At 45.8% G+C, this 24994-nt stretch overlaps 1 protein-coding gene across 1 annotated transcript in view; it reads left to right on the top strand.

The window, feature by feature from the left end:
* The window catches only part of PARD3B (par-3 family cell polarity regulator beta), a 658517-nt gene extending 652734 nt beyond the window's left edge, over window positions 1-5783 (top strand). The window contains exon 23 of the mRNA XM_054043471.1: window positions 1268-5783. Within this exon, the coding sequence (XP_053899446.1) occupies window positions 1268-1628 (361 nt within the window). The 3' untranslated portion in view covers window positions 1629-5783. The remainder of the gene's footprint in view (window positions 1-1267) is intronic.
* Window positions 5784-24994: the final 19211 nt, after the last annotated feature.

Raw genomic sequence — 24994 nt, 5'->3', positions numbered from 1 at the left:
TGCAGCAGAAAACCACATGTTGTGTTTCACTTCATGCAAAACAATTTTCGATGGCATCTGGGAGGGGAGCCCCGGTTAAGAAATGAGAAGCATGCTTATAAAATCCCTGTGTGAACAAAAGAGAGAGTTTGGTGGAGGAAGTGAAAGTCATCAGCAAATTGGACACCTGATATCTTTTACAATAGAGATTTTTTTTTTAATAAATCCACAAAAATGTATTTCAACAACAGCTGATGAATGTAGTCCTGTGCCCCTAGGGCAGGTGTGTCTAATTTACATTTTCAGTCTTCTCTTTGGGTCAAAATCCTGCAGTTCCTTCAGCTTGTCCTCGGGCAAAAAATTCAATGGGAGGTTTTGCCCTAGTGAAGTATAAGGACATTTGCAGTCACAACAGTAAAACTCCTAATTGTGCTGAACTGTTGTGGATGCTGCAGTGACATATCTATGCAGAACAATTATTTTTGCCATTTAGAAGTATCACATGTTAAACTATTTTAGGGAGAAATATCAATCCCTCATTAGTGTAAATCATGGCATTTAAGACACTGAAAGGTACAGAGGGGACTTTATAGCACATCCTCTGGGATTACATGTTCACATGTTGCTTTTCACATGCACCAGAGCTTGCCAAACCCTTATGGATGCAGACAAGTTACAGAGCAGACTTAACATCAGGCTCTCCAGCTCACAGGGGGGTTTTGAAACCTCACTGGCGGCTAGCCCATTAAACACAGATACTGTATCCTAACATCCCTGTTGTTTCTTCCAGGAGTTCCAAGATTTCCAACTATGGTGTTTTGAGAGTTTTACAGTCTGACATGTTAGAAGAAAAAAGTGGGCCAGGGCTGGGAGGTGTGATTATTTGTGCACATACGGCTTATGGGATTTGCAAAGCTGTAGCCCAAACTCATCTGTTTATCCTCAGGCTAGATAAGACACAGTCAAACACACACTGTTTGAAGGATCTTTGTTTCCATTATGACAAATGGATCAAAGGAGGCTGGCTTTGTGAGCTGCAGAGCTCTTCCTTTGTCAGTGGGCTGTGATGGGCGCAGGACCCTTGCGCCCAGTATCCTGTGAATTAGAAATACTGCATCATGTAGCTGGGAGGGTTTTTTTTACTCTCAAGTTCTGTTTTGACTCATCAGGTCAAGTTACTGCTGAGGTGGCATTTCCTGTCCCACATTAAATGTAGAATTTTAACGACCGTGTGTTGCTGGCTTGGAATACTGCTTTATTTATCTAGATGTATTTTCTTCCTTCCCAGGTGTGGCCCAGCAGAACCAATGGAGTATTTAACAGGGCCCCGAGTGATATACAAAGAGCGAGATCTTCCATACTACCAAGGAGGGCAGCCTGCTGTCCACCCCTCTAAAGGAAACTACTCTCGTGCACAAGACATGAGGGCAGCAGAATTGCGGTATCCCCAGTATTACCCCGGCCAACAACTAACCACCCAGCACAAGGGACCCCTCCGTCAGGATGTCCCACCTTCACCTCCCCAAGCACACAGAGTGCCAGCTTATAATGAAATGGGCCGAACAGGACAGCGTGGGAGCAGCCCGGATCAATACCAATATAGACATCAGGATTCCAGGCAGAAGAATCCCATGACTGCAGCTGTATAGCCTGAAACTGGACTTTGTCAACATGGGCTGGGATGGAGGATTCCTGACATTCCCTTTTTTTACAGTTGGTCCTGGCAAGCTTAACAGCATGTAGGAATGGCCCCTTCACTGGAATCATTCTTACTGAACCTGCCTCAGGATAGGTTCGTTTTCATAGGAATCTTGGGCCATATCAAATTAAGAGACTGTGTCTTTTAGGTACGTGCGTTGCCAGACAGTCAAGTGTTTTTAACACCAGTTAAAAATAGAAAGTGATGGCTGAAAAGTAAGTGTAACTGTTAGTACAGCTCAGGGCTATTTACCACATCTGGCTACACACACACACACACACACACACACACAGCGAGCCCTCTGTACAAGACCAGTCGTGATACCACCAGAGTCCATTTTGGATCCACACCACAGGAGTATTATATCACAGAAGCCTTCTGGTGACCTGACACTGTGTTCAGGGCAGTGCTGCTCTTCTTGGGGTCAGAGAGTCTTGTGTAATCTAGTGCCGTGTGCAGTGGTGACTTTACCAATGACTTCCCTGCTGTCCCACTCCCACTCGGACCAGCAGTTTTATATTTTGAGAATGCCGTAGTCATTGGTTTTTAATCTTGCCTGTATCTTCCTCTTTCTGCTTGTTTGCTGGAGCATGCATCTGGGAGCCCGCATTTTTGGAAGTTCTGCATCAAGCTTATCCTCTTTTCATATTGCAGATAACACAGTTGGGCTAAAATGAACTAAACTTCCTCAGCTGTACTTGGGCAGTTTAGAGAGTATTCATAGAACTGTCCTACAGGATCATTAGGGGATGAGGCAACCATCTGAAAAATGTCTCTGTCTGTCTGTTCCCATTTGTACGTATATTATGCAGTGCACAGCTCTTAAATGTAAGGCCTTGGGGTCAGGTGCGCAGCAGCTTTCAATGAGTGTAGCTTCCTTGACTTCAGTGGAGCTAATCCTATTTATACCTGCTGAGGATCTGGCCCGAGGTGTGAAGTACAGTAAGTGCTATTAAAGTTGTTACTCCATCACGTATTCAGATGGATCAAGGAGGGCAGAGCCTGTACTTGCCCCCCCTCTAGTCAGGTTTGCATAAAGGTGTCTGCTGGCGTATCAGTTAATGAATTCTGAGCCTGCAGTTGTAAGCTTCTATCCTATTCTTCTGCTGTCACTATGCATGGCTCCTGCCGTTCGAATTGTCACCTGTTAATGCAGGGCCCCGCTGCTGATCATGGCAAGGAAGCTCAGGCTCTGGCAGTGCTGGTACTGTGCGAAGTGCCAAACAATGCCAATTCGTCTGGCAATGCTCCGCACGGCAACTGGAAAAGGGAGGTGGGTGGGAGGCGTTAGACTTTTAAAAGCAACAGGGGATGGAGAAGAGAATGAGGATAACAGAGGAGAGATTGCTTTAGAAACGTTGGGGGCAAAAAGAAAAGGAATGAGGAGAATGGTTTAAACAATTAAGGTTTTTTAAAACAATTAGGCGAGGAGAGACGCTGAGGTTGATGGAGAAAGAGAAGAGAAGGGGAAGGACAAGTGGGGTGGGAGGGGGAGAAGGTAGGAGAAGGACCTAGCTTCTTTCCCCCAGCTCTCTGCAGACATTAGCTCAGGGCTGCTCTGGCCTTAAGGAGGTAAATGATGCTCTGAGGCAGTTTGAAATGTGCCTCCCAGCCATGCGACTTCCCAACTCCACAGACATTTGCTGCACCGTCTAACCGGGCTTCAGATGCTTGGATGCTTTGCTCAATGATTTGTCATGCTAAGCATTGCTTAGGGAACCACAGAGCCTGTAACTAGGAACACACTTTAAGTAGCTTCTGAGTGTCCGTAATTCTTCAAGCTCTGCCTTTGGAAGCAACAGAAGCTCGTTTGGGCCCCTCTCCTCTGAGGGAGAGGTCTGGGACCTGGCCTGGCTGACGCCCTTTGGTATGCAGCAAATGCATCAGGATTCATTGCACAGGTCACCTCCCAGTTATAGATCACACGAAGGGTCCATTCATCTGGTGCATATCCCTTTATCAGGACTGGTAAGGATTCATTTGATCTCTAGAGACTGGCGCATGGTGTATCTGAGTCTCACACAGGTTTGCGCAGCTGCATTCCAAAGGGCTCTTCCAACCACTAGCTGCATTCCCATTCCACTGTAAACACTGTGTAGGGTACATGCCACACACAGCCTTGTACTTCTTTGAACAAGCTTTCTGTACTGGGTGGTATACTCGGTTAATAAAGATTTGGCAGCCACAGGGTAGCTGCTAGTGACATGAACGTCCACCTAAAGCGAAGTGAAAACAAATTAAAATACTTTCCTTTCCTCTTTTGAAATACAGCCCCAGATACATTTGATCCAGCTGTAAAGAAACTAATATGTTTGTGACAGTGGCTTGATCAAGCCAGACCACAATTAAGAACAGCTCTGAATATAAGCTACTGCCTTATCATTCATTATCTACTAACCCTTCAAATGCTCCGCAGCACAGCTTACAGAACTCATTTAGAGTATTTCACGAGCCAGGGCCAAATAAAAACAGGATGAAAACAGCTTCTGGGTTATTTATGGCCTTTGAAGGGCTTGCTCAATTGTCTCTCTGTAACCTGAAACCTCCCGTGGAGGCTCACATTGACTGCACTGGCACCGCTTGGTTTGGGCCGACAGATCAAACGAGCACCTTCCAAGTTGTTAATCTTACCCAACAGGTTACACAGACGAGACTTAACAAAAAGTAGTGGAGACTATTATAATCTATGGACACATCGTACACTGCTGGAAGCTATGAAGGAGAAAACTTCTGACCTTGCTGGGGGACAGGAGCAAAAGGTATTACAGACCATCTCATTAATCTGTGGTGCCGGTCTAGGAGAAAATTGCAATTTGCTGGTTTAATATCTTGTAGAGGTACAGTATTTGCAAAGCATGATATATAACTACTGTATATATAGTCTGCTTCTGTGCAATGTAAAATGTATGATTTTAGCACCATATTGTGGAAAATATGTACCGTGCAAATTTCACGAGGTGCTACAACTGACAGTTGAAAATACACCACTTGCAAAATCCAAAAGAGCCGTTCAGTAACAGGTTGCTCTTTTCCCCATATGTCCATATGTTTTGGAGTGTTACGTGTCTGAAATGCTCTTGACACATAGTTGCCTCACACTCCTTCATCAGAAATGTGCCAATCCAGCAAAAACCTTCCTGCCGTGCTCTGGGTTTGCCAGGAGCGCCCAGGTTGCTGCTGGAGCCGGAACATGGTACATTTGCACGGTGGCATGAGTCAAGATTAAACAAGAGCAAGCTGCTTGCATGCCAGGAGGGCTGCTGTGACTCCCCAAGCTACTGTGCTGGCTGAGTTGCATCATCGGTTTCTGATTCTGGTAAAGGGGCAGGTGGGCAGTGAAGGATTTAGAGACACAAATAGAAACGGGTGACTTGCTGAGTGACCGAGCACTAGTGATCCACTGACATTGGCCCGTGAGGAACCATTACCACTGTGATAACTACTATTATAAGGAGGCTCTGTGGGCACTCCTGCAAAGATGTCTTTGTGAAAAACGGAAGGGACCCAAGAATAAAAACAACCACTGTCCCTAAATAATGCCTGCAGCCCTGAACACCAGCTCACACAAACGTCCTAAACTAGAAATAGCTTCACATGCTGCCTAATTTTTGTATAGAGTGAAAGTGCTACCTCCTCCACATCATCATCATCACAAGCAGCCTCAAAGATTTGCTTTTCAGACAGAGAGAGTTCTGCATAAATCCCATTACTCTTCTGGGGCCTGATCCTTTCCACCGAATTGAAGTTGTTTATCTCCTCCCAGGGTGAGGCCCTATCCTGCAGATTGCAGTTGTTTGTGAGAGTATTCTAACCTTACACGCACCGTCTGGAGAGCGCCGTTTACTATCAACATATAATAAACCAGGATGTTTTGTTTCTAAGTCACTTTTCTATTATTTCTTCGCTTTTTTATGATACTTGACTATGGTTGTGTGTGTTGAATAAAAAAATATAGTGAAATCAGTGGGGGGGGGAGGATTCAACACCAAATTTGAGAAAAAATTTTGGTACCATAAATGATTTTGCATTTTTTTGTTATATATAACTGTATAAATTTTACCTGTTTTATTTTGCATTAAAATAAAGGCTTTACGACTACAAACTACCATCTATTTGCATATTGATTCTCTCACTTCTTTGCATTTCTGAAGGCATCATCATCTTGGGTTGTGATCTGGCGTGGTCAGGATCAGTGGGAGAACTTCAAGGAAAACCCACCATTGCTGCAGAAAATGGTGACAATGACTAATTACACTTAAGTTGGATTCCCTCAGAGCCAGCTTTGAATCAGTGCTCCAGCTTTGTGGTACGTGATGCTCTGCTGTTGGACATTCCATGTTCCAGATGAGTTGTAAAACCAAGGTCCTGATTCCATGGCACCTTTCACAGAGATGTTAGCTTCTGTCACCTGCTGACTGACCCCTTTAAGAGGGGACAGGCTCCAGCGCACCTGTGACTGATTACTTGCTGCTCGGTTGGGCTTAAGAGAAGGCACCTGAGCCTTGTAGAGGAAGCTGTGGCAGAGGCTGCAGAAGAGTTGCAGCAAGCAGGAGGTGCCTGTAGGAGACCCTTGACTGGAGGAAGGGTTTTGAGGCTGGAAGCCAGACCTAGAAATCTGAGTTCCAGCTAGGAAGGGCTAGGAGTGGCTTCGTGAACAGCAGGCTGGGACAGAACAAGAGCTCTGGATGTGGTAGAAAACTCCAGAGAATGAACTTTGCAGATGTGGAGACAGCCTATATTTTGGAACCTTGAGTCTTGCTTTTGAACTGTTCCTGTAATTCAACCAGCCCCAGGCAGGGGTGATGTCAGCCATAAAAAAGTCTGTGTGGAGTTCCTAAGGGCCCAGAAGATGGGGAAACTCAGGCAGGGCTCGACAGGGGGCGCATAAGAGATGGTCAACTCTGTTACAGCCATGACCAAATTCCAGTTTCGGCAGCTACATTTGGCCTACCTAAATTCCCCCCACCATTTCAATTCAAAGCAGAATTCATCATTTCCTGTTCTCAACTGAAGCGTAGTGTTGCTGTGTGTTATGTAACAGCTACCCCATTCAACCCCAGCTGAGGTTGCATTTCAATGCGATGGGTGCAGTGCTTCCTTTACATACATTTCAGAACCCTTGAAACTCTGATGCAGGTGCTTAACTTGAAGTATGAGAATCGTCTTATTAAAGTCAATGGCAAACTACTTACATGCTCAACGTTATGCACACATGGAAGCATCAGGGCCATAGTTTGTATAGTACATTGGCATCTGTTCAGATGTAATAACGAAATTCTCCAAACCGAATATAAAGATGTTCAGTGTTTAGGAGGAAAGTCACTAGGCCAGGGAGCCACTAAAGATGTATCACTTCTATGAATAATGTTCTCTGTGTTGCTTCTAAGAAACATAGGAAATGGAGAAAGAGGACAATGAGACAGGGGAAATGAAGGACTGAAAATAGGAAAGGCTTACAAAATGGGGTATATCAAAAGTCATGACTGTTGTTTATTAAAAACATGTGCAACACTCAAGAAAATTCAGTACAAGTAAATGCAGATTGTCATGTATCTCCATATGGATGGAGTAAACACCCTACACAGGCCCTGAATGGGTTAATACAGGCCAGAGAGACCGGTTATGTTATCTGGCTGCACCTGGAGAGAGTGTCAGGCTTAATCATCCTGAAGCCCAGCTGGGCAGGAGCAGGCTCCTTAAAAGAGAAGAGGCCTGTAGCAGGACGGGTGCTGCAGTCACCCTCCAGGAATAGAGATGTGGTGAGAAGGAAGCCCGGGGGGAGAATAAGCCCTGGGATCCTAGCCTAACTCGCAAACAGCTGAGAAAGTGTAAAGCAGCCCCTGAGATGGAGCAGGCCCTGGTGGTGCGCCCTGAAAGAGGGGCAGAATTTGGACTGCTAGGGAGCGAGAGTCCTGGGAGGTGTTCTGTGGAGGAACAGAATAAGGGGAACTGACAAGGCTTAGTAGGAAGGAGCCCAGGGAAACAGCAGCAAGGAATGGGAGTGTGCAGTCCTTGGCTACTGATGATACGGTCCCTGGGTTTGAACCCAGTATAGTGGGAGGGCCTGGGTTCCTCTTCCTCCGTGGCAAGATGGCATGAGTCCGGAGATGGGAACAAGGACATTGGAAAGCCCTGAGGTAAGGGTGTGAGGACCAGGGACCTGGATTTGGGGCCAAAGACCCTCTGGTGAGGACATTGGCCTGTATCATGTTGGGCTTTCTGTTATCCTGGAGGTGACTGACTAAATTGTGAGGTGGCCAGAGGGCCGAGTTTCAGGAAGAGACACAGACCACCGCAGCACCAGAGTGACCATCAGCAGCGGGAGAGAGCTGCTTTGTCACACCTGGGCACAAAGAGATGCTCCTGTGGTGAGTGAACCTCTTCACACCAACACAGTCATCAAGCCACACTGAGTCAGCTTTAGCACATATTACATTCTAATCCATGCAGACACCAGGTTTGAAAGGGATCCTGCCAAAGAAGAGGGACCTTTCGCTAAAGCTGGACGAGTAGATAAAGTTTTGATGTCTTAATTCCTCCTTTGCTAATGATAACCAGAGAGCTCGCTAGAGATAGTTAGAAGGCAAGGTAAGAGCTGAAAACTCAGTAATCATGATTTCAAAATAGTTCTCTTGCTTCCCTGGCTATTTGTTTTCCAAGGCTTCCCAACTGCAGCACTCTCCTCACCTGGGAACTGTGCTCCCAGGATGTCGAACCGAGTGTCTGTCCTCCAATCACTGCTGCCCTTTGCATAAAGAGCTATGTGGCGTTTTAGTTAGGTGAGGCCCATCCATTTTAATGAGCCATGCAGCTAAAACCTAACACAGATCTTTATTCTAATAGTAATAACATTATTTTCTGTGAAGCCTTTCAGTGTAGAGGATCCCAAATGGGTGTGGGTGTGGGTGTGGACTACTCACACAGCACTGAAATGCAGTCACCTCCAGGGTGGAATGTGACAGCATTGTGGTGCAACACTGCATAACCTGCTTCAATGTACGAAGGACAACTTCAGCTGAGACTTGGGAGACTTTCAGGAAGCAAAGTGTAATTATCTAAGCTGGAATTTGGCAAGGGTTGATATAATGAATGATTACAAGTGGCCAGGAGCTCACCTTTCTGTCTCATCCAACACTCAGCAGTTCCAGAGCCTCGTGTTGAGGTTGCATGTGCTTTACGCTCCTTTGCAATGCTGTGATATAACGAAAGAGAGAATTCTGGGGCAGGAAGAATGTCTTGGACTGTGCTGGGGGAAGGGGAACGTTGCTAGAGACGGCAAATGTGGCAGAATGGATTTATCCAAACACAAATTACTTGTGGGCAGCCAAGAAGTAAGCTGGGGGCTCCCAGGTAATCTGATGTCGCTGCCCAGGTAATTTTTGCATTTGCCTCAGAAGTTGCCTAGTGCCCACTGGAGCCATTCAGGTTAGGTACCTTTTTAAAGTACAAAATAACCATTGCCACTTTAAGAGGTGGAGGGGGTATAGAATGGAGTGGCAGAGCCAAGCTAGCTACCAGCTAGCTCTAAGCAATGGGTAATAAAGGAATTTGGCTGGGAGGGATAGTTCCTCTTATGGAAACGAAGTGCTTCTCTTCACCACATAATTATGCTGAGTCAGAACACATGCTCGGGGATTGGTGGTAACTAACTCAACATGGACTCTCATTGAGTAGTCACTGTAGACAGAGAGAATGCTGAATATAACTTGTATCAGCTGGTTGTGGGTCAAATTGGAACCAAGCGGCTGATTGGTCTCTCATAAGATCCTTCTCTCTTAGATGTGAGTCTGTATGATTTAAAGTGAGTCAAAGCTTCATCATCTCCGACCTGTCTAAATATCCCCAAGCAGCTCCTGGGAACAATGGTGTGATCACAGTGTTTAAGAGGAAAATAACTTTTGAATGGGCCTGAAAAGGAACTTGACAAGCCATCCACCCAAAAAGCCAATGCTGGCAGCGCTCGCAGCAGAAAACCTCGCACAGAGGGGCTCTAAGTGGAAACTGCCTTGCATCACTTTTCCAGAAGAACATCTGCATCTGAAAGAAAATAATATCTTGGGAAACATGTACAGTGGAGTAAAACTGCAAAATAAGACATTCAATTGAGAATTCTATATAAAACCCATGCCCTTTGCCTCCAGCAAGTAATGAATAAAAATGCTATAAAGAAGCAATGAACATTCAATGTTTTATATTTAAAATATGTTTTGTGAGGAAAACAATGCGCCATAGAAATGGGACTGAAAGGTTCTCAGAGATAATGCCAGAAACTGCAAGATGTTAACTGCATTGTCATATAAGTTTCAAGGTAGGATTTTAATTTTCTCATATGAATCATAGACACACAGTGAAAGCTGCCATTAAAATTCATTAGAAGAAACGTAAACTTACATTAAAATCTACCCCATTCTTCTCTGAATTCTTGGTCCTATTAGTATGAGCTGTCTGCCAGTCTGCCAAACCTTACCTACGCCGTGTGATTTAATCTAAGAGGTTCTGCGAAATTGGAGTTTTTCATGCATCACATCCTTGAATCCAAGGTAAAACAAAAACAAAACAAAACAAAAATACCCCACAAAACACTGCTCTAAATTGCAGCCTATATTTTAAAAACAGCAAACTCATGTTTTAAGAGACTGGGTATGTCAGTGTTTTTCTGTGCATATGAAAGAACGGCAGGTTTGAAAAGGTGGCTTGAAAATAAAAGGGGAAACGTGTCTCTGCATATTTGTGCCTGTTCGCCCCAAATCTAATTGGCTTGTCCCAGCAATTTTCTCCACGACACAATGAACCCAGTTCAGGGATGTAAGATGCACATCTGGGGATCTGGCAAAATGGTGCCTAGTGCACTGATTTGGTATTGAGTGATGTGTAAATGAGTGTGATTACACACCCAGCGCATGGCGGGGGGCCGTTTAGCAGCAAGAGGTAAAGATGAAGCAGACTTTCCCCATGCTATGCGGACCCCTGCACTTCCACTGAGCACCGAATGGAGGTAAGGGACACGCATGCTCCACAAGCAGGGCCTGATTCTCTCTTGTGGGGTGGCTCGTGGACACTGCTTGAGTCATGTCAATGGGCCTCACAGGCAACATATCTTGCCACCATCCCTGCCTGGGGACATTCCCCTGGTAGCATAGGGCTGCTGCTCTGTGCTTGACTCTCTTGCCAGGTGCGGTGTGGATGAGGAGGAAGAGAGCAAGGATGGACTGCAGTGCAATCCAGCTACTCTCGCCTGGCAGATAGTGCCTGTGGGGCTATTATAGTCAGTGCAACCCTGAGGCTGCTCTACTATATAGCGGGGGTGGGAGGGAGCTGAACAGTTCCCTTACTGCCCTGGATAGGGCATATAAAGGCCTTTAAATGGAGGCACAGATCGCCATGACCCTGCTCAGTGCTAATCCAGCTGCCGTTTTGTATCTAAGGTGTAGAATATTAGAGAATGGGTCACTGTGAGCTTGCGCTCTCTCGTTCTGTAGGTCGCTGTGCACTTTCGTGCTCTCTCTCTTTCTGGATCGCTGTGCGCTTGCGCGCTCTCACTCTGCGGGTCACTGCTAGATCTAAAGATGAAGCCATAATTGCTGAGATCACAGCTGTTTTGATTACACGAGATGAGGGGGGAGGGAGTCAATCACCTGCTGCGTTTTTTTAACTATTTAGGAAGTTTTAGCAAGTTTACAAATCCTTCCCATGTAAATATCAGAAACAAAACAGCATCATTACAACTGTGAGCTTTTGTTCAAAGAGACATTACACAGGAGTATAGTCAGCGGATCTTTCTGCTTAACAGGGTGTCACCATATTACAGAGTAAGCATCATTGCAACACCTATAATAAGTTGTTTCTAGTGATTTTATTAAATTGACTGCAATTTCTGTATGCACATACTTAACAGACCAGGTATGTTGATCAAATGTTGTTAATCAAAAAAATTGGACAGGTTGCTGGCTTTCTTGCAGGTGAATATACTTTGTGTGAGTACTGAATAAAAGGTAACCAAAATATCTAAGTATTTATCTGTCCTCTATCTGTTTTGCTGGGTAATAATTGGTGTGTTAATTTTTCCATAACCACAACCTCCTCTATTTCTGTTGTGAACCATTCCTCAATGATAGGGCTATTTTTCTTTTTCCAGTGGGAGGCCACCAAAAGTCAAGCAGCTACTGGCCGATGAGAGATGAATTCTTCATTCCCTTTTATGTGACCATTTCCACTAGGATGTCCCAGGATGATTACCAACGGCTCATTTGGTAATAAAGATCCAACCATTTGTGATGTTTGGTGACAAATTGTATCCCCAAACTCTTGAATGACTGGACATGGCCACCATATATGCATAAAATCTTTCACACGATTTTTGCAACGTTTATACCCATTCAATCGTTCTATATTTTTCAACTTGACAGTTGTGAGGTACCATTAAACAGTATCTTAAAGAAATTTTCTTTTATTGTGCTACAGACTGAGGTTGCTGGTCCTTTTTTCCAGATCAAATCCCATTCCTCTGGGGTAATTTGTTTATCCAGTGTGTCACCTTTTTGTTAGAAAAGCTGCCTGCAAAGATTGATATAAATTAGTTGTAATTGTTTTGTTTCCTAATTGACCAAATGCCATCACTTCTATTAAGTTAGGTTTCTGTATAAAACAGGTTTTCTAGAAAGTCGAAAAACATAATGTCTAACTTGAACATACTTGTACCGGGGAGAGTGGGCCAGTTAAAGTTAGTTAGAAGTTTCTTTTGAGAATAGCTGGCCAACCGTGTGTACTGCATGACTCTCCCAATCTTTGAACCTCTCTGGTTTGCGATTTGGAGTAAGATCTGGGTGACATTGGCAAGGGAAAAGAACTGATCTTGTCTCTAGTTCTATCCCAGACTCAGAGAGTAGGCTTTGCTAAAGGATTTGTGTAAATTTCTGTGGGGGCGTGATTTTTTTTTTTTTAATTAATCCATGGTAGCCTAGTGATGCCACAATTTTCTTGTTCAATGAAGACCTGGCGTTTGGCTGAGTAATAGGGCCCCCAATCTGTTACTGCTTTGAGCTGGCTGGCTTGATAGACATGCTGCATTTTTAATTAATATAATTAGGAAGGCCTCTGAATAATGGACAGCTTGACATGGAGCCAGATCCTGCAGGCCAGTTATTAACCTGTGTGCTTTGCAGGTTCACTACTGTATATACCCTTGTAACTCCTGTCACTGATGTCCATGCGCAGCGGGGGTGAAATTCCACCGCTCTGATTTGGTACCATTTTACACCCAGAGGCACGTGGATAAATGACAACGCAAGATGCAGGGCAATGGAGTATCCAGCCCTATGTCTTCCAAGGAGGAATGATGGCAAGGTGCCGAGCTCCTCGGTTAATAAACCCGCCTTTTGTTCTCAGCGCTCCTGTACTTCTGTGTTGTTGTTTGTAAATCAGACCCGCTAAGTCGAAATAGAAAATGAAGGATTTGTGTTTTCACTGCACCTTTTGTCCTGGGATCTGAGTGGCTTTACAGCACTGATGAATTAGGCCCTGATCCAAAGCCCATGGAAGACAATGAGAGTCTTGCCACTGACTCTAGTGGGCTTTGTGTGACTCGCTGGCCAGTGGGTTACACTACGTCCCCACTCCATGCCCGGTCCCCAGGGATGTGAGTCACGTACAGCCCCCAGCTTCCATAGAAACTCTAGAGTTCCTGGTGTCAGCCGGCAGCCATCACCTCAATGGGGATCAGGCTTTTAAGCCTAAGAACAACCCTGTGAGGAGGAAGATGCCGTGTCCATTTTACAGACCGGGACATTGGTGGTGCTGAGAGATTAATGCCAATACATTGTCAGAGGTGCTGAGCCCCCACAGACTTCACCCAGCATTGTGGGTACTCAGCACTGCTGAAAAACCAGGCCCCAAGTGTCTCAGGTGGAGCACTCAGCATCAGAGACTCTCTTTGAAAGCCCGTCAGCACCACGCCTGGTCAGTGGCAAAGCCAACAATGGAGCTGAGGCTCCCTTTGGTGTGAGGCCACAAGGATCCCGGCTTCTGCCTCAGAACAGAGCCACGTCTATTACAAATCAAGCACATCTCTTTAAAGGAGACCAACCTCTGTCATGCAGCAGTTTTGCCGCCCTGTAATTGTTAGTATTAATTTCGTGCCAAAAATGTGCCCTGCGCTGTGCCGGCAGCAGGGAGAGAATGGGAAATCCTGCTGTATTTGGCTGGGGTGTTTATCCCTGACTCGTAATGACACTGCTCTGACAGGGATGGATGTGGGCTTTGCAGAGAGATGGGGGAGGAGGCAGGGGCTGAGGTTCTACGGCATTTGCCATGCTGGCGATTCTGATCCTGGGGGTGTCTGTATGGAGTGAGTCAAGCATATGTAAAGTGGGTGTGCCTTTGTTGTGGTGCACATGAGTCTTGCATGTGTTTTATGTCATGCACGTTTGTGACTGTATTGAGAGGACAGTGCTATGGTGGGTGTGGGCTCTGTTCACATCTACCCCCTTCTCGGAGCGCTCTCAAATGAAGATGTTTCAGCTTGTCCTCATGGTCTGATGACTAGTGTGACACTGTGGGAGTGTAAACACAGGAAAAGAACAAGACAAAAAAACACCCACAAAAATTTCAGGCTGGTGTTGTGCAGCCAGGATATTTCTCTTCCTAACAGGATATGGGATCTCAAGAAAATATATGTGCTTGTTCTGTGGGTTTTTTTTTTCTTTTCGGAAAGATGAGCTGGAAAATAAAACTCCAGAAAACAAATGAAACTAGACCATGCAGCATCAGACCCTTGCAGCTGTAGGCCTGTGGCTGACCCAGCTCAGATAAGTGAACATTTCTGGGGCTGAACAGTGATGCATGTATAAGGTTTCTGACAATCTCCCACCCTCACCTACACTGTTGGCACGCGGAGCCACTATGGGGCAGCACTGAGGGTGCACGGCTACTTGTGGTGATGGGTTCTTACCCCACCATGTCAGCTGACACAGTGATAAAAAATGTCAACAGCCTGGCCAGCGCTCTTACCATTGCTATCCCTGGTGGAGCTGCACCAGGTGACGGTGGGAAACTTCCGCAAGTTTACCAGTGTAGAGTGGGTCCTTGTTTACTACCGTAATCTCAGATTGTCCCAGAACAAAAAAAAAAACAAAACATCCCACCCCTCACCCCAGTGACCTGTTAAATCCCAGCAGGTAGGAGAAGGGAAAACAAGGAAGAGTTTGCAGAAAGGGTGTTTATTAAAATCAGAGCCAGTAGCTGACCATGGGAAATCTTGCTTCCTTGTTCTCATGCACACACGCCCTTCCCTAGGGCATCAGGGAAGTGTCACTGCCTTCACCCAGAGGGTAGGAGGACTGGAACTCAGCAAACATCCTGCCTTCCGTAGGGAGAAGAGCAAGAGATGGCAGGAAAAGCCTCACACCCTGCCACTGGGTTATGAATACTGACTGCCCTACAGAGAGGCCGTGCGCTGGCGGGGGGGAGAGAAGCCAAACTCGTGGTATTTCTGCCCTGGTTGGAAGGAAGGAGTCCTGGGACTCAGTTCCCAGGGGGGTTCCAGCCCAGTATTGATTTTGCAAAGAGGCTCAGGTAGTGTGGGTGAGCTCTGGATAAACCCCAAGTGTCTGATTCCTCACTGCTAGCTTGCATTGGAGTCTCACCAGTGTGACACTTGGGAGAATCAGGCCCTCAGCTTATTAACCAAACGCCTGAGCTGCAGCCACCACCAGTCTCTCGCTGGACAGTCTGGCTTCTGCTGAATGGGAGTTGCTAAAGAACTAACAGTGCTAGGGACTCTTTTAATAATTTTTTTTTTAAATTAATGGAGATATCCTATCTCCTAGAACTGTAAGGGACCCTGAAAGGTCATCGCGTCCAGCCCCCTGCCTTCACTAGGCTAGCAGGACCAAGTACTGATTTTGCCCCAGTTCCCTAAATGGCCCCTTCAAGGATTGAACTCACAACCTTGGGTTTAGCAGGCCAATGCTTATCCCTCCCCCCCAAACTTTTGAGTGAGTTCGTCCTTTTCCTTCATCTGGGATCAATTCCAGAAGCACATCACCTCCACCTAATACTAAACACTGCTTGAGCTCTGCGGCTTGTCCTTCTCGTGGAAGATGGTGATATATGGACCTTGTTACTGATGAACCTTCTTTCAACCAGCCTCGATCCCCAGTGAAATTCTCCCTGCATGTGCTAAAGCAAAGCACATCTGCTGATCAAGAATGACTGATGCCAGGTTCCCCAATCTCATCTAGAGGTACAAAAAGCCAATATGGTGGTGGGGGTCCAGAGATATATGGGGGAGACACAGCTGAAGGAGGGGTGGATTCCAGTCAGCTGAACCCAGACAAAGCCAGGAAGCTGATCCCACTCAGCCAGTTCAGGGAGAGCAAGATTTCCACAACAATAAACACATCTGATTACCAGGAAAACATGGTCTTTGAGCAGGGCCTTGCACACAAAGGGAGACTAGCTCCTGCGCCCTCTGAATGGGAAGTGGCCGCTGTGACAGAGCAGGAAAGAGAAGTGCGCTGTCTCTTAGAAACTTTGATCAGCCACTCTTAATTATGCAGGCTCCGAAAACTGATGGCAACAACAAGATTCCCACTGGGGAGAGTTGGAATGTCTCTCTCCCACCTACCAGGCTCTCCGCTCTGCCTCTTTGAAATCCCTCACTGCCACCGGCATGGGGTTCCAGCAGCTGGCCATTCAGCCTCCTGCGAAGTTCCTTCCTTCCAGCCCCTCGCCAGTCTCAGCGAGCTCCCTTCTAATCCGCTGCTGCAGGCAAACACCGTCAGGGTGGGACTCTGTTCCCCCCCACACACACACACACAGGGCATCACAGAGTGCCTTGTGTTTCTGAAGTGTACTCATCTGGGTCTCCCTGCAAACAAGCCTGAGCAAAAGAGGCCCTTTCATCCACTCATTATCCGTAGACCAGACCGTCAGACAGAGAGACTTCATAGTGCCAGGCGAAGTTTGATTCTAATTTGGTAACAGATTGCGGATGAGCAAAGGCGGCAAAGGGCAAGTAATGAGAGCATCTTCCAATTCCACCTCTCGCGGCGCTTCAGTCGTCTGTTCACAGTAACAGGCAGTCTGGTGTTTTCCTTCTTTTTTGGATCTCTCTGTTATTGTGTCTATTCGAAAAACAAGAGTCCCAGAGACGGGGTCCCCGCAGAGCTATAATATCGGCTCAGTCTGGTGAGAATCCTTTATTTAGCGGGACATTTCGAACGGCTCCTTCGCCTTGCGCGGCGGACTTGCCAATAGTTATGGAGAGGCCTCTGCTGCGGTGCCTGCATTTTGATGGATTAGTATAACCCTCCTCTTGGTTTGTATAAGGCTAATAATTATCCTGCGTGAGCACTTCACTGGGAAAGGATATCATTTGGCTGTTGTTGATAGATTTTGCATCTTTGCAACTTTCAGTGGTCTGCAGCCAGGGCCGGCTCCAGGCACCAGCTTGCCAAGCAGGTGCTTGCGGCGGTCACTCCGGAGAGGGGCGGCACGTCCAGGTATTCGGCGGCAATTCGGTGGACGGTCCCTCACTCCCGTTTGGAGCAAAGGACCTCCCGCCAAATTGCTGCCGAAGATCGCGATCGCGGATTTATTTATTTATTTTTTTTTTTGCGCCGCTTGGGGTGGCAAAAACCCTGGAACCGGCTCTGTCTGCAGCAGCTAACAACCAAAGCCTTCCTGCTGTAAATACCTATGCATGAGTAACTTTACACATGGGAGTAGTCATCTTACCCCAAGGGATTACTCTTGTGTGTAAAGATTTGCAGGATTAGGGCTCACATATATATTCCATCAGACTGCACTACAATAAACTGCAAAGGTGACCCTTCATGTAACTGTATTTGGCCCAGGGCATCATAGTATCTGAAAGTAATAACAATGCTTGACACTTAAAGTGCTGCTCATCTGAGGATTTCAAAGCACTTTACAAATGTAAATTAATGAATTAAACCTCACACACTTTTGTAAGAGAATTATACATTAGTGCACCTGGAATGGAAGTGGGCAAACAACATGGAAAAATGCACTGACGCTCCAAGGCAAATTCAGCTAAACCAAAAAAGATCACTGTTCTTCTGAGTAAGAGTGTTCACATGGGGAGTTATAGTGGTATAATTATATTGAGCTAGTAATGCCAGTAAGTTTTCCCATGTAGACAAACCTGAAGGTCTTGTCTAGGTTATGTTTCACAGTTTCGATAATTAAATCTGAAAACATATATTAAAAATCAACTCCAGTCTTCACTTCTTATTCTGGGTGTTTGCTTTCTGAAGAACTCTCAGCTTGGATGAATTGCAGAACAGATGCAGTAGCTACAGTTTAACTGAAATGCAGCTTTTTGCTCTTGGCTTGGATGAGATGCAGAATAAGTCATTACAAAGTCATTTTTATTTGCAATTGTTTTTTAGTCAGTTTCATTTTCTGGTCTCTGGTAGGAGCACAGAGCCGGTGAATGTTTGCAGCCATTGCTACTTGCACGATCCTGCTGACGCACATGCAGGGAAGAGAAATGGTAGACGTATTTGGTCTCCCCTCTGGTTGTCAGAAATAATCTGATCCGTTCAGTTGCTGGGGAATGATGCTGCTGCATGTGCGCACAAATGGAAAACAGAGCCTCACATCAGTGTAGGTAGGTAATCCACCTCCCCAAAAGCTGGTAGCAAGGTCAGTGGAAGAAAACGTGCATTAACCTAGCACTGTCTACATAGAGACTTAGGTTGGCTTAACTATGTCACTCAGGGGTGTGAATTTTTTCATACCCCTGAGTGACATAGTTAAGATAACTAGGGTTACCATACGTCCTCTTTTTCCCAGACACGTCCGGCTTTTTGGCACTCAAACCCCCGTCTGGGGGGAATTGCAAAAAAGCCGAACATGTCCGGGAAAATGGCAGCTCTGCTCCTCCCCTGACTCTTCGGCTCTGTTTAAGAGCCGAGCTGCCCGAGTGCTATGGGCTTCAGGCAGCCCCCTTGCCTCCAGACCCCAGCCGCCAGCCGGGCACTTCCCCTCCCGGGCTCCAGCTGCGCTGGGGAAGCACCGGCCAGGGGGGCAGGGTCTGGGGGCTGCCCGGCAAACCATGAAGCTGGTAGCGCTTGGGCAGCCCTTTCCGCGTGGCTGGGAGTGGGAGGGAGGAGGGGCGGAGTTAGGGCGGGGAAGGGACGGAGTTGGGGTGGGGGTGGGGGAAATGGGCGGGGCCAGGGCCCGTGGAGGGTCCTCTTTTTTTATTTATTAGATATGGTAACCCTAAGATAACCTACTTTTCTAGTGTAGACCAAGCCCTACTGCCATTTTCAGAGTACAGCAGAACCTCAGAGTTATGAACACCTCAGGAATGGAGGTGGTTCGTAACTCTGAAATGTTCGTAACTCTGAACAAAACGTGATGGTTCTTTCAAATGTTTACAACTGAACATTGATGTAATACTGCTTTGAAACTTTACTATGCAGAAGAAAAACGCTGCTTTCCTTTTACTTTTGTAGTAGTTTACATTTAACACTGTACTATACTGTATTTGTGTTGTTGTTGTTGTTTTTGTGTCTGCTGCTGCCTGGTTACATACTGCTGGTTCCAAATGCGGTGTGTGGTTGACTGCTCAGTTCGTAACTCTGGTGTTCATAACTCTGAGGTTCGACTGTACTTGGCACTGTACAGTCCCTGCCCAAAGGACTTCACATCCTAAAATGCTCTTTGGTGGGTCTCATGACTTTTCAAGCCGTTTCTTAACTGAGGGCGAGGGTGACCCAGGAGGTGGGTGATGGAACAGGGGATGTGGTGAAAACAGGTTTCCTGGGTAAAGATTGAATGAAAGGTAGGACCCTACCAAATTCATGGTCCATTTTGGTCAATTTCACGGTCATAGGATTTGAAAAATTGCAAATTTCATGATTTCAGCTATTTAAATCTGAAATGTCATGGTGTTGTCATTGTAGGGGTCAATGACCCAAAAAAGGGAGTTGAGGGGAGTTCACAAGGTTATTGTAGGGGGGGCTGCCACCCTTACTTCTGCGCTGCTGTTGGAGGCGGCGCTGCCTTCGGAGCTGGGCAACTGGAGAGCGTCAGCTGCTGGCCAGGCACCCAGCTCTGAAGGCAGCGCCGCTGCCAGCAGCAGCACAGAAGTAAGGGTGGCATGATAAGATATTGCCACCCCTTTCTTCTGAGCTGCTGCTGGCAGGGTGCTGCCTAGGGTGACCAGATGTCCCGTTTTTAAAGAGACAGTCCCATTTTGGGGGATTTTTTTCTTATATAGGCACCTATTACCCCCCACTCCCTGTCCTGTTTTTTCACAGTTGCTATCTGGGCACCACAGTGCTGCCGGCCAACAGCCGCCACTCTCCAGCCACCCAGCTCTGAAGGCAGCGCAGAAATAAGGGTGGCAATACTGTAACCCCCTAAAATAACCTTGTGACCCCTCCTGCAACTCCCTCTTGGGTCCAGGACCCCCAATTTGAGAAATGCTGGTCTCTCCCATGAAATCTGTTCTAGTATAGGGTAAAAGCACCCAAAAGACCAGATCTCACGGGTGGGACACCAGATCTCACGGTCCATGATGCATTTTTCAGGGCTGTGAATTTGGTAGGGCCCTAATGACAGAAGAACACAGGATTTTGGTGCTCTCCTGTCTCAGCTTTGAGATGTTAAATCAGACAGAGATCTACAGGGCTGTGGTTAATAGTGTGACTGAAAACCATTTCTCTAGCCTGATCCTAGTTAGAGGATACTCTGAACCTTGGACAATCCCAGAGGAATCCCTGGCTGGGGAGCTGTGTCTAGCCACAAAAAGGAAAAAGAGAGCGAAGATTTCCAGATACAGCCTGTCCCTGCTCAGTGTCATCTCTGTACGTAAAAAAATGGGGGGGGAAGAGGGGAGAGCCTACAGCAATGCCCATTTGGCCTAGACCAGCCTACTGCATTGCTTTCCTAGGTTACATTCAAGGAATTATATATTTTCAGTAGGGTTAGTCAGAATTGTCTAGCACAGCAACATCAGCAGCCATTAATCCTCAGCAGTGACTGCTGCATAGAGGCAGAGCAGGCACTAAAAACATGGTTTCTGCCCCAATTACAATATTTCTAATAGATCATGGGGGAATTGCTTACACGTCACGTGGCCCTTGTACGGCCTCTGTTGATTGTTTACTGTTTATAATAGCGTAACTCCAACAACCAGCCCTGGGAAATCTGCACTCTACATTCTCCAAGAACCAGAAAAAATTGAAGCGGGAGTTAAAAAGAAAGAGTGTGTTGTGTCATCTCCTCAGCAACTGTGAGCTCTGAAAAGAGGAAATTCAGAATGAATGGTTGTTTATCCGCAAAAGTAGAGGGCCCAATTCCCATCTGCTCTGCATCTCTGCTGTCATTTATATGAGTGCAAAGCAGGCAAAAAAACCCCACCACCTCCAAATTCTCCACTCACCCCAGTAGTAGTATTTTACATCCACTTGGCACAGTCTAACTGACTTCACTCGATACAAGGCAGTGGGGAGTCAGGCAAATAATGTGGAAGCGGCACGGGATTTAGATTTGGCAAAGGAAACTCTGATAGCTCAGATCTTATAAGAAGTTTGTGCCTCAAAGCAGCAAAATGTATCCCCAATTTGAGTCTTGAAAAATTGTGGTAGAGAAATCAGAATAACAGCATCTTACAGGTATATAGTCAGTGCATTTCATCTCAAAGTAATTAATAACTCTAACAGAACTCTACAGAAGGATTGCTTACTCCATTTCTTTACTTCGATTGTAAGATCTTTGGGGGCATGGATTGTCTCTTTGTTAGATGTTTACACAGTGCCTAGCACACTCGGGCTCTGATCCTGGATTGGAGCATCCAGGTACTACCACAATACAAATAATAAATGATGATAAGGTGCAGCTGCCTCTGGGGTGAAACATGGCAGATATTTAACAGTGCACAGCAACACACTATAACACTTCATGACAAGAAGTGAAAAAACACAGAATCCACTTAAAAGTGGTAGACAGAATGTAATGCGACCCAAGCTGGAATATGGCTAGCACACTGGAACTAACATCCCTGTTCCTATGAAAAGTGCCCTAAGATCCTTAATAACTACAAATAATCAGGAGCTTAATTGTGTGTCTCATTGGCCAGATGACATTTCCAGTAGCAAGAGCTCCCTAACACAATGCATTCATTCAGTACAACACCCCGTGAGGGGCATTAGCATTATCCCCTTTTTTCCAGCTAAGGAAAGCAGAGAGGCTTGCTTAAAGTCACACACAGGCAATCTGGCCACAGCGTATAGGACTAAGTTAATGTCTCTTTAAATAATTTGTGAGCCCTCTAGTGACTCTCAGCATGTTCTAGGTTTAGAAGCCACCAGAACCTGGTCCCAGCTGAATGTAGGTAGGCCTTGTATGTTGGTATATATTTTGTTAACATGGTTATTTGGGAACCAGCTCTTTCTGTGTTGCGTCTTCAAGTTGCTTTTGTTGAATAACGAGCAAAAGAAATCAGTGACTCACAAGCTTGTGCCTTTAGCTGCTCCTTTCCTTGGAGTGGGGGGATGTGGACATGGAGTTTACAGAGTGACAACGGACAAGTCTTTACTTCTCCTTTTTCTTTCTGGAAATCGCGATGGATGGATTTGTGTGGCGTTAGTTCCAGGACTCATGATTCTATAGAGAGGAAGGCATGAGAGCAGCAAAGTAAGGACAAATGGACTTCAAAAAAAGCAGACTTTAACAAACTCATGAAAAGTGGCACTGTAGGTAGGATCCCCTGGGAAGAAAATCTAAGGGATAATGGAGTTCAGGAGAGCTGGCAGTTTCTCACGGAGACAATATTTAAGGCACATCTGCAAGTTATTCAGATGTGAAGGAAAGAGAGGAAGACTAGTAAAGGCCAATGCAGCTGTATCAGGAGTTCTTTAATGATCTGAAAATCAAAAAAGAATCCTACAAAAAGTGAAAATATGGAGGAGTACAAAAGCACAAGCATACAGGACAAAATAAGAAAGAATAAGGCACCAAATGAGTTAAAAGGCAGTAAGAAGAGGTTCTATAACTACATTAGGAGCTAAGGGAAGATGACGGAAAGTGTGTCTGTTAACTACTTGGTGGGGAAGAAGAGCTAATAACAGAGGTGGTTTTTAATGCAAATTTTGTTTCAGTCTTCACTGAAAAGAGAAACTGTGACTAAATGCTTAACACAATTAATATAAACAACAAGGAGGAAGGAACACAAGCCAGAGTAGGGAAGGAACAGGTTAAATCATATTTAGATAAGTTGATGTATTCAAGTTGGCAAGGCCTGACAAAACTCACCCTAGGGTACTTAAGGAACGAGCTGAAGCAATATCAGAACCATTAGTGATTATCTTTGAGAACTCAGGGAGGATGGGTGAGGTCCCAAAGGACTGGAAAAGGGCATATGTAGTACTTTGTCTTTAAAAAGGGGAACAGAGAGAACCTGTGGAATTATAGACCTGTCAGCCTAACTTCAATACCTGGAAAGATACAGGAACAAATTATTAAACAATCAATTTGAAAGCACCTAGAGGATAATAGGGTGATAAGTAACAGCCAATATGGATTTGTCAAGAACAAATCATGCCAGACCAACCTAATTTCTTTCTTTAGCAGGCTACTGGCCTAGTGGATAGGGGGAAGCAATAGACATGATATATCTTGATTTTATTAAGACTTTTGATGCAGTTCCACATGACATTCTCATGAGCAAACTAGGGAAATGGAATCTAGATGAAATTACTAAAAGATGGATGCACAACTGGTTAAAAGACCATACTCAAAGAGTAGTTATCAATGGTTTGCTGTCAAAATGGGAGGGTGTACCTAGTGGGGTCCCTCGGCAGTCAGTCAGCAGCAGTCCCGGGTCCAATACTAGCCAAAATTTTCATTAATGACTTGTGTCATGAAGTGGAGAATTTGCTTATAAAATTTGCTGTGAGGGGTGACAAGCATTTAGGAGGCCTAGAATTCAAAACAACCTGGACAAACTGGAGAATTGGTCTGAAATCAACAAGATGAAATTCAATAAAGAGCAGTGCAAAGTACTACACTTAGGAAGAAAAATCAAATACAGCTACAAAATGGGGAATAACTGACTAGGTGGTAGTACTGTTGAAAAGGATCTGAAGGTTATAGTGGATCACAAATTGAACACGAGTCAATGATGTGTCAACGATGTAGTTGCTAAAAAGGCTAATATCATCCTAGGTCCTAGGATGTGTTTAGCAGGAGTACTGTACATAAGACGCAGGAGGTAATTGACCTGAGCTACTAAGCACTAGTGAGGCCTCAGCTGGAGTATTGTGTCAGTTCTGGGTGCTGTACTTTGACAGATGACAAACTGGAGACAGTCCAGAGGAGAGCAACAAGAATGATAAAAGGTTTAGAAAACTGGACCTATGAGAAAAGGTTAAAAAACTGGTTATGTTTAGTCTTGAGAAAAGAAGACTGAGTGGGGACTTGATAGGAGTCTTCTAATATGTTAAGGGGAGTTATAAAGAGGACAGTGATCAATAGTTTTCCATATCTACAGAAGGTAGGACAAGAAGTAATCAGCTTAATCTGCAGTAAGCGAGATTTAGGTTAGATATTAAGAAAAACGTTTTATCTCTAAGGATAGTTAAGTACCGGAATAGGTTACCAAGGGAGGTTGTAGAATCTCCATCCTTGGAGATGTTTATGAACAAGTTAGACAAATAGGGATGGCCTACGTTTATTTGACCCTGCCTCAGCATGGGCAGACGGACTAGATTAGAGGTTCTCAAACTGTGGTCCGCAGACCACCGGAGGTCCGTGAGCTCCATTCAGGTGGTCCGCAGATAGTTCCTGCTAAGGTGCACACTTGGATGGTCACACACCTAATTAGTGGACCACGCCTGGACCCTGGAGAAGATGCACATGTAAGGTGAGGTGGCGGCCTTGGGGGGGAGTAGGAGGTAGGTGGGAGGGGGCAGTGGGGTGAAGTATGGGGAATAGGGAGTGCTTGTCCCGGAGTGAGTGAAGGACCCACCGCCGAATTTCCGCCAAAGACCTGGAGTGGAAGGACCCACCGCCGCCGAATTTCCGCCGAGGGTACCAAAATGCCACCCTAGGCGACCGCCTAGGGTCGCCTAGTGGAAGCACCGGCCCTGCCTAATAGTCAACCTAGACCTCCCCCACTGCAACTTGAGCCCATTGCTCCTTGTTCTGTCATCTGCCACCACTGAGAACAGCCTCGCTCCATTCTCTCTGGAACCCCCTTCAGGTAGTTGAAGGCTGTTATCAAATCCCCCCTCACTCTTCTCTTCTGCAGACTAAATAACCCCCATTCCCTCAGCCTCTCCT

The sequence above is a fragment of the Malaclemys terrapin genome, chromosome 11, assembly GCF_027887155.1.
Source record: "Malaclemys terrapin pileata isolate rMalTer1 chromosome 11, rMalTer1.hap1, whole genome shotgun sequence".
Lineage (NCBI taxonomy): Eukaryota > Metazoa > Chordata > Testudines > Emydidae > Malaclemys > Malaclemys terrapin.
The sequence above is the reverse complement of the archived record's forward strand: the minus strand, read 5'-3'. Positions and strand labels throughout refer to the sequence as shown.